The following is a 10,304-nucleotide window of genomic DNA, read 5'->3' as shown; positions in this document are numbered from 1 at the left end:
ATTTCTATTTAAATTCCATGGTTAATTCATTTTATTTAAAGATTTGTATTCATTCAGTCGATATCTACTACAAAATTCTAAAGTTAAAAGACATATTGAGATAACATAAACAAAGAAATCAAATGTTTGAACTCCATTTGTATTGATCCGTATTTTACATTACCAGTTTAGTCGATGATGAGTTCCAACAAGTGTTTGACTGCAAATAAACTTCTCGTAAAACAAAGTTTCTAGTTACCCCCATCACATATTAGACCTTGCATAAAATAGATTTGACGAGTAAAACTAAAAGTAATTCCTGAAGAATTCATTGTTAAAAAAGAAACGAAACATATTGAATTGCTATAAATCTAAACCTATTTTAACAATGCTCTCATGCTGGTTTACCTTTTATTTTTTAATCTTTCAGAAAGTTAATACTAGCCTATTATAATGGCAATAATTCGATTAGATGGTTATAACGTAACGTTAAAAAAGAGGGACGAAAGATACCAGAGGGAGAGTCAAACTCATAAATCGAAAATAAACTGACAACGCCATGGCTAAAAATGAAAAGGACAAACAGACAAACAATAGTAAACTGAACTTGAGAAATCTTAGGATGTTGTCTTTGAATCAGAGTTTTTATTACTTTTTATTTTAATCTTCTCTCCTTAATTTTATGGTTGATAGAAATAAGATTGATAATATCTATCTGTATAACAAAAGAATTACCTTGAGGGGTAGTAATCCACCAACAATCGTTGCTACAACTTTCACAAAAAAGGCTGATTGGGAACATACAATCGATTAAATACAAACCTTATTACGGGTTATTTATTTATTTTGACGTAAAACAAGCTATAAATCTTACTGAAATTATATCTATTGCAGCCTGTGACGTAATGGTTCATATATTTTGCTTTATTGACACTGGGTATGCATGCCTTATCAAGTATTGACTTAACATTATTTACAGCTCGAAAATCTCCAAAAGGAAGTAAAAAATGTGTCACTATACAAAAGTAATGTTCACTGATTAGGACATTTCATCAAAATACATTTGTGTATTGCATAAATCAAAATGGAATATTTCAGTCAGGAAAATTGCTATTGTTATCTTGTAGTTCGTTTCTGTGTGTGTTGCATTTTAGTGTTTCTGTTGTGTCGTTGTTCTCTTATATTTGATGTCTTTCCCTCAGTTTGTTACACAGATTTGTTTATTCTCAATCGATTTATGAATTTCGAACAGCGGTATCCTACTGTTGCCTTTTTTCACTCCATGAATTTCTCTGAACCAAAATATTTCATTTACAATAACATGAATAATAAATATGTAAAAATGTTTCTCTTGATAAGTATTATGAACTACATGTTTTAGGTATCTATAAATTCCCTGGATTTCAAATGTTTTAGTCTGAGCGTTCCTCATGAAGGTACAAATAAAAAAAAAATGAGCTTCGGAAACAGAATTCATATACTGTTATTTTCATTAAAAATATAAAATTAGAAGATATAGTATCATTGCCAATGAAACAACTATTCACTAAAGCTCAAATGAAGTCGATTTAAGCAATTATAAGACAACGGACGGCCCTAAACAATGAAAAAAATACCTGACTCGGGACAGCAATATACAGAATGGGGTGGGATTTAACATGTTTGTGAACACTCAACCCTATCATAACCTGGGACAGTAGTGTAAGAACAGTACATATAATAGAAAAAAACTATAACAATCTGTTGAAAAAGGCACATGTTTTTCTCTGATTGTTGTTTACGTCTTTACTAAATCCATTGAATGTAGGATGTGTACTGGTTGATAATTTAGTCTTAGATGCCTAATTTTCTTATTAGTTGTTATTTGCTTAGAACTTGCTGTCAGTTACTGCGAGTTCTCCTATATCTGTGCTTAGTATCTTTTTGTTGTTGTGATATACAAGTACCTGTCCACGTCCACTCAGTTATTTTGTTATATGTATTTCAATTTGCATCCATCTGATGAGTTTAACCTTTTTCAACTGATTTTTATAGTTTTTTTTATATGTTTAAATTGCACTGTTGCACCACTTTCCCAGGTAACGGGGAGGGTTTGGATCCCACTAACATATTTAACCCCGCCACATTCTGTATGTATGTGTCTGTCCCAAGTCAGGAGCCTGTAATTCAGTGGTTGTCGTTTGTTGATGTGTTATATATTTGAGTTTTGTTCATTTTTTTGTACTTAAAATAGGCCATTAGTTTTCTCGTTTGAATTGTTTCACATTTGTCATTTCGGGGCCTTTTATATCTGACTTTGCGGTATGGGTTTGCTCATTGTTGAAGGCCGTATGGTGACCTACAGTTGTTAATTTCTGTGTCATTTGGTCTCTTGTGAAGAGTTGTCTATTTGGCAATCATACCACACCTCCTATTTTATTCTAATTCATCAAATATACACAAAGAAATCAATCATTTGTCCATAAAATTATTGTAATTTTGATGAAATTTTTGCAAAAATTATGAGACGAAAGACATTTGATTGTTATTTAAAAACTTAATAGATATAAGTAAACAGTTTTAGAAAAGTTACATGTATAACTCTTACTAATGGTTTAGAAATTTTAATTTCGGCCAAAGTTTTGACAAAATTACTATGTGATTTCTTTACTCCCTTTTGCAATATTTTATTGTAAATAAATGCAGATACACCAAAAAGAAATTATATTTAACCAATTTAACTCCTGAATATCAAATCTATGGAAGATTCTGATTAGATACATATGTACCAAGGACTTTTTATACTATTAGTATAGAAAGGCCCTGTAATAATTGTACATACTTATAATTATGACACAAACAATAAGCTTAATTTGTGTGAGGTGTAATTTTCTTTTCTTCTCCTTACTGTATATTCCGTATCAACTTCAAAAATAATACACGATGTACTAGAAGCATATAGATTCTATGGGCTGACGTTGTTATCATCATAATAAGGTGTTATAGTATTCTTTTTTTTTTTGTCTTTACTAACATTATTTTTACTGTTTAGTCTGTTTGTGGTGGTATCTATTTGACGTGGCTCTGTACTTATACATCCCGCCATTATTATTGTTCTATGATCATAATTTTTGTATTTTTGTCTTTCTGTTTGTTTATGTGCTTTGTCTATATGCCTTTTTGTCATTCTTTGTTACATATGACGTGGCTCTGTACTTAAACATCCCGTCATTGTGTTATTGTTCTATAAAAGAATTTGTATTCTTGCACATTCATGTCTTTTATTATTGCTCATATGATTTGCCTATATGCCTTTGTTTGTTTCTTTCTTTCTCACATATGACGCTCTGTACTTATGTTTGTTTATATACATGTGTTTATTTATGTGCTGATTTGGATTGTATAACGCAGTGTTGACAGCTGTGCCCGTGTTTGTGATTTGTGATTAAAAAAAGCCTCACCGTGTATAAAAGCCTAAACAGGATTCTACACGTACCACTACTGGTACAGATCCCAAAACATGACAAGCGAACACCCTTAAAATCTTCAAAGTTTATTCATAATTCTGACATGATTGTGTAGACAACAGCTAGGGTAGGCTGATAAAAGGCTACAACAAGAATACAAATACCATATAATATTTGGAAAAGCTACATATTGAACCAAAAAATACAACACTGTGAATAAAAGTGTAATATGTTGAGCATGTGTAGTGGATACCGTAAAAAAATAGCATTTAACAATTCCTCACTATCAAAATAAATAGATGAATGTACTAGTAAAGAAATGTTCAATCTTGACAAATGCTTAAGAAACACTAGAAATATAGCTAATAATCATAGGAAAAATGAATCGTGATTGTAATGTGGCAGATCCTAACTATATGTCCAGGATAGGATGACAAATTTTGTCCTGCATTTTTTTTTAGCTGTAATCTCTGTCCTGCATTTTTGTTTTTCACTCTGTTCGGTACTGCCTTTTTTTTAGTTGATCTTGACTCTTTTTTACCTAAATTGTCGTCCTGACTTTTTTTTTGCAAGTGTCTCATCCTGCCTTTTTTTTTTTTACTCAAAACTGAGGGGGGATAGGAGGGGTCTTGATCCCGAAATCCCGGACTTGAAAAAACGAAATCCCGAGGTCCCGAATTTAAATAAAGCAAATCCCGACATCCCGAAATCCGAAAAAAAGGATTCCCATCCCGAAAGGGTCAATCCCGAAATCCCGAGCTTAAAAACACCCGATCCCGGAGTCCCGATAAAGGTCCTACCCCCCCCCCCCCTCAAAACTCCTGTCCTGCCTATTTTTTTCAAATTTCATCCTAGCCCCCCTAAAAATCAAATTGTAGCTCTTAATGCATGTATTTTTATTTTGTTTCAAAATGAGGTGCTCCCTCATCGGAAGAATATACAATCGACCTAGCAAATTCCATACGCTTGCCACAAGTATCTTTCCCCTACACCATATTGAACTCCATGCTCACCTGGATAAATGTTACGTTTTTCGTGTTGGACCATAATCATAACATGTAAGACTTGATTATAAGTTTTCAGGAATCATACTTGAAAACTTCACTTGGGAGGACAATAATCCCGTGTTTATGGGTTTCTTTCCGCTCAATAGAGCTAGGTTCATTATGACAATAAACAAATGGACAAGTACCATGAGTAAGGCCGTATTTTCACCTCGCAAAGCACTCTGTGTACAGACTTACCTGTACAGTTTAGGAAGTTTTAAGGCCTAGCATACACTAAATATATATAAGTTAAATTTATTTTGCATATCAGAACGATAAAATCATCGCAAGATTGAGCTCCTTCAGCTGTTTAGTTGAAATTAGTTTAAACTACTGATATATAGACATTGTACAGACCCTTCTTTACAATGTATATACAGAAAAAATATCAACTAGTTTGATTACATTCTGGCGCATGCCTAGTTAAACAATATTGTTAATGATTAAAAATATTTTTTTTTAATTTCATATTAATTTTTTAAATGTACAGAGACATGCAAAAATTATTCGTTCACAATAGTAGCGTGTTTATGTTTCAAAACGAAAGTTGCAAAGTTCATGATTGCGCTGTAATTAAATCAACCAATGAAATACAACAAAAATAAAAACTTACCTCTACATGTAATACTTTGTAAAGTGTCCTTTTAGCTTGATTACATTTAATTTCCTTTTTGGAATCGACTTGTATACATGTAAATGTTCATCAAGTATTTCTTGATATTTAACAGCATTGATATTGCCTTCTACAGGAGTAAGTGTACCGACGCCATTCCATCAAATACAACCCCAAATCATGACTTGATATTTTGTTTGTTATGTCCGCGGTTGAACAAGGTCCTGTCTCAACCGCTCGTCTCTTTTTCGCCAAACGTAAACACGTTTTTCATGTCCAATTTTCTTCATTAAACTTGATTGTTACATGTACATGTATGTCCCACAAAGAACCCATCTTGTTATTTTATTTGTTTTAACAAAACAACAATGGCAGACGACAACAAACATCAATTGACGGTAGCCCATGTGATGGACAATGCTAAAAGATTAGTACAGTAAAACTCAGTGACATGGGGTAAGGCCTTTTTAAAGTCAGTCACTTGTAAGAATGTAAACAGGACTCCATTGTGACTGAAGACTTTTTGCACTTCTCTGTACAAATGCTGTTTATGAAAGTAATATTTTTCAATTTTCAAGTTTATTTTGGTATAAGATGAAAAACCTGTATTATAATTAGTTTTGACGGCAGACAGAAGTAAATACCTTTTTTTTTCTTAACAGATAATAGATCAGTGTTATAGTGTAATTTTCTTTTAAAGAAGAAAATGGAAACAGAAAATACAGGTAAAAGATAATTACTTTTGTAAATAAATGTATTAACCAAAATTTTCTGATATCGCTAGCTCTTTATCATGTTTATAGGGCAAATATCAAAACCAGTAATTACATATAGAATAATGCATGGCAAAATCCATATCACATGCTGTGTCACCACGAGGAACCAATATCAGTCTCAAGGGTCAAAGGTCTTAAACATATTACTTTATATATATGATATAAACTTTATTTGTGTATGAATGGAAGGAGGTACATTTGTACAATGTTGTAAGACGAAAATATTAGGGTGACTGCAGCTCCTGAACAACCTCAAGTATTGAAAAATCTAAGGCCAAATAAAAAAGCATGTGTGGTTCCAGTTACATCTAAAAAAAAAGTTTGGGTCGATAGGCAGGGATTTTTTTATTATTTATTGTTATTTTTTTACATTGAGAGCAACTTTCTGAATTTAACAGTGCTGAATGAAAAATGGCAATAAAATCTTTAGGGTAGGCTATTATTAAGACTAAAAAGTAGGGAAGGTAGGGTAACTGGAACCACACATATATTTTTATTAGGCTTAACACAGTTTACATGTTTTATTCTATAAAATTAACCATAAAAATATTATGAAAGTGACCCTTTGAAAAATATTTCACGGGTACAAATTGACATAAATTAACAATTTTGTGGATATTTGATTTCATGGTTTTTCAAAAGTCTGTATTCACGCATAAACATATGTAGAAAAAATGTAATTCATTGAACATTTAGCAGTTCACTTGTACCTACAAAATCAACAAAAATTGATATCCTACAAATAAAAATGAATCCATAGTAACCTTTGTGTGAACTGAATCATGTTGTGTAATGATGACATCACTTATACTAGCAGGTAAGCCACCACTAGCAGGTGAGCCACTTGAAAGGAAAAGGAAGACAGAAGGAGAAGGTTCACCTCCAAAAGTTAAGTGTGAGGCACCTGAAAAGAAATTAAAGACAGACGAAGAAGGTTTACCTCCAAAAGTTAAGTGTGAGGCACCTGAAAAGAAATTAAAGACAGACGAAGAAGGTTTACCTCCAAAAGTTAAGTGTGAGGCACCTGAAAAGAAATTAAAGACAGACGAAGAAGATTTACCTCCAAAAGACGGGTAAAGTATCTCAACATAATAAAATATATGTAAATTGATTCAGTTAAAACTAACTCTTGGTCATGTTGGTAGTATTGAATGAAATAGGATTAATGATTGTGTAAGAGGGGCCCACTGACTGCCTAAGACAATGAAAGAGGGGGGGGGGGGGGGGGGGGGCTGCTCTAGTCATATGCATGCTTCAGTGATTCCCTATATATACAACAATTTTTTTCCCCAAAAGGGAAGGTCCAGGCCGACCTGCAACCCCACAAATATTCCTGTGAATCGCCTTGCATTTGCAGTGTGTACCTTTTGTCTATCAAGAGGGTTAAATATTTGAAATTAAGAAAAAATAATGAAAAAGTTTAACAACTGAAGCAGGGTTAGGAGATGGATTCTTCCTTCAAGTTATTCAGGTAGCAAATTTAGTGTGTAACAATTTTTGTGGTTTTAAGGAAATCTTATTTTCCTGAATACTTTATATAATAAGGTTTTACCAAAGTCTGATTTCAAGCTTATACAGATATTGGTATATGTACTTCTTTGTTCTAAAAAAAACCCATTATTTCCACAAAATTTGGTATCACACAAATAAGTTGCAATCCACAACAAGTGACACAAAAACTAAAATTTATTGAGATGTCCAGAAACATCCACTAAAAATTGATAATACCATTTATGTAAAACACTTATATACTCAAGTGTACATCCTTTTGTCTTAACATGCTTAATCAATTGAATAAGAAAAGGTTTGAAGAATGAAAGAAGAAGAAACAAAAGATCTTAAACATCCAGAGTCTAAGGAAGTTGTGAATGAATTTCTTTTAGACTAAAGATTTAACACCAACAGTGAACACTAAATTTCTAAATTATCAAAGAAAATTAAGATATAATCATTAATAATAAAAGACAACCTATAACAAGGGTCATATGTTTATAAATCAGCTTTCCAAACGTTTAGAAATACAATTCCATACCTGCTGTATGATAATTGTATAATTCTGTTTATTTTCATAGGGCAACAGAAAATACAGAAGAGGAAAAGGATGCTTCTACAGATCTATATCAGTACACAAAGAGAGAAGAATTTACATCAGAGATTTTTAAAATAGAAATCACTAACCTACCAAGATTTGGTTTTAAGGTAACTCTGAGTTTAAAACTACATTTAAGGAAGATAACTTTTTATGAATCAACAGAATGCCTTAAAATAAGGCATTGTGAAGCTATAGCGTTCCATTTTTATTATCACAGAATACACTTTTCAGAGCAGACAACATCTCGTAATTATACAATTGAACATTTTTATGGACCATTAGTGGCTCTAATTATTTATATTTTATTAGATTTAAAAACAAATTATGACAATAAACAAATGGACAAGTACCATGAGTAAGGCCGTATTTTCACCTCGCAAAGCACTCTGTGTACAGACTTACCTGTACAGTTTAGGAAGTTTTAAGTCCTAGCATACACTAAATATATATAAGTTAAATTTATTTTGCATATCAGAACGATAAAATCATCGCAAGATTGAGCTCCTTCAGCTGTTTAGTTGAAATTAGTTAAAACTTACCTCTACATGTAATACTTTGTAAAGTGTCCTTTTAGCTTGATTACATTTAATTTCCTTTTTGGAATCGACTTGTATAAATGTTCATCAAGTATTTCTTGATATTTAACAGCATTGATATTGCCTTCTACAGGAGTAAGTGTACCGACGCCATTCCATCAAATACAACCCCAAATCATGACTTGATATTTTGTTTGTTATGTCCGCGGTTGAACAAGGTCCTGTCTCAACCGCTCGTCTCTTTTTCGCCAAACGTAAACACGTTTTTCATGTCCAATTTTCTTCATTAAACTTGATTGTTACATGTACATGTATGTCACACAAAGAACCCATCTTGTTATTTTACTTGTTTTAACACAAAGAGAGAAGAATTTACATCAGAGATTTTTATACAACCGCAAAATTTGAAAAAAATTTCGTCGTATATTGCTATCACGTTGGCGTCGTCGTCGTCGTCGTCCGAATACTTTTAGTTTTCGCACTCTAACTTTAGTAAAAGTGAATGGAAATCTATGAAATTTTAACACAAAGTTTATGACCACAAAAGGAAGGTTGGTATTGATTTTGGGAGTTTTGGTCCCAACATTTTGGGAATTAGGGGCCAAAAAGGGCCCAAATAAGCATTTTCTTGGTTTTCGCACTATAACTTTAGTTTAAGTTAATAGAAATCTATGAAATTTTGACACAAGGTTTATGACCACAAAAGAATGGTTGGGATTGATTTTGGGAGTTTTGGTTTCAACAGTTTAGGAATTAGGGGCCAAAAAAGGGCCCAAATAAGCATTATTCTTGGTTTTCGCACAATAACTTTAGTTGAAGTAAATAGAAATCAATGAAATTTAAACACAATGTTAATGACTACAAAAGGAAGGTTGGTATTGATTTTGGGAGTTTAGGTCCCAACAGTTTAGGAATTAGGGGCCAAAAAGGGACCCAAATAAGCATTTTTCTTGGTTTTCGCACCATAACGTTAGTATAAGTAAATAGAAATCTATGAAATTTAAACACAAGGTTTATGACCATAAAAGGAAGGTTTGTATTGATTTTGGGAGTTTTGGTCCCAACAGAATAAGGGGCCCAAAGGGTCCAAAATTAAACTTTGTTTGATTTCATCAAAATTGAATAATTGGGGTTCTTTGATATGCCGAATCTAACTGTCATGACTGTGTATGTAGATTCTTAACTTTTGGTCCCGTTTTCAAATTGGTCTACATTAATGAATCAGTTAGGTTCTTTGATATGCTGAATCTAAAAATGTACTTAGATTCTTGATTATTGGCCCAGTTTTCAAGTTGGTCCAAATCGGGGTCCAAAATTAAACTTTGTTTGATTTCATCAAAAATTGAATAAATGGGGTTCTTTGATATACCAAATCTAACTGTGTATGTAGATTCTTCATTTTTGGTCCTGTTTTCAAATTGGTCTACACTAAAGTCCAAAGGGTCCAAAATTAAACTTAGTCTGATTTTAACAAAAATTGAAATCTTGGGGTTCTTTGATATGCTGAATCCAAAAATGTACTTAGATTTTTTATTATGGGCCCAGTTTTCAAGTTGGTACAAATCAGGATCTAAAATTATTATATTAAGTATTGTGCAATAGCAAGTCTTTTCAATTGCACAGTATTGCGCAATGGCAAGAAATATCTAATTGCACAATATTGTGAAATAGCAATTTTTTTTTTAATTAGAGTTATCTTTCTTTGTCCAGAATAGCTATATATATATATATAGTAAGCAAGAAATATCTAATTGCAAAATATTGTGCAATAGCAAGATTTTTTTTTAATTGGAGTTATCTTTCTTTGTCCAGAATC

The 10,304-nt window shown here is 32.2% G+C and overlaps 1 protein-coding gene across 3 annotated transcripts in view; it reads left to right on the top strand.

Moving 5' to 3' along the window:
* The first annotated feature begins 4,405 nt into the window (after positions 1 to 4,405).
* Positions 4,406 to 10,304, top strand: part of LOC143076020 (tRNA (uracil-5-)-methyltransferase homolog A-like) — a 39,257-nt gene continuing 33,358 nt past the window's right edge. Inside the window, exons 1-4 of one of the 3 annotated variants that reach the window (XM_076251632.1) lie at positions 4,406 to 4,483; positions 5,747 to 5,809; positions 6,696 to 6,933; positions 7,933 to 8,059. In XM_076251632.1, the coding sequence (XP_076107747.1) occupies positions 5,791 to 5,809; positions 6,696 to 6,933; positions 7,933 to 8,059 (384 nt within the window). In that variant the 5' untranslated portion in view covers positions 4,406 to 4,483; positions 5,747 to 5,790. Of the gene's footprint in view, positions 4,484 to 5,746; positions 5,810 to 6,674; positions 6,934 to 7,932; positions 8,060 to 10,304 lie in introns of all 3 variants that reach the window. The other 2 variants (XM_076251631.1, XM_076251630.1) reach the window with 2 other exon arrangements.

This window comes from Mytilus galloprovincialis, chromosome 5, assembly GCF_965363235.1.
Source record: "Mytilus galloprovincialis chromosome 5, xbMytGall1.hap1.1, whole genome shotgun sequence".
NCBI classification, from domain to species: domain Eukaryota; kingdom Metazoa; phylum Mollusca; class Bivalvia; order Mytilida; family Mytilidae; genus Mytilus; species Mytilus galloprovincialis.
Note: the sequence above shows the minus strand (reverse complement) of the source record. Positions and strands in the feature narration are given on the sequence as shown.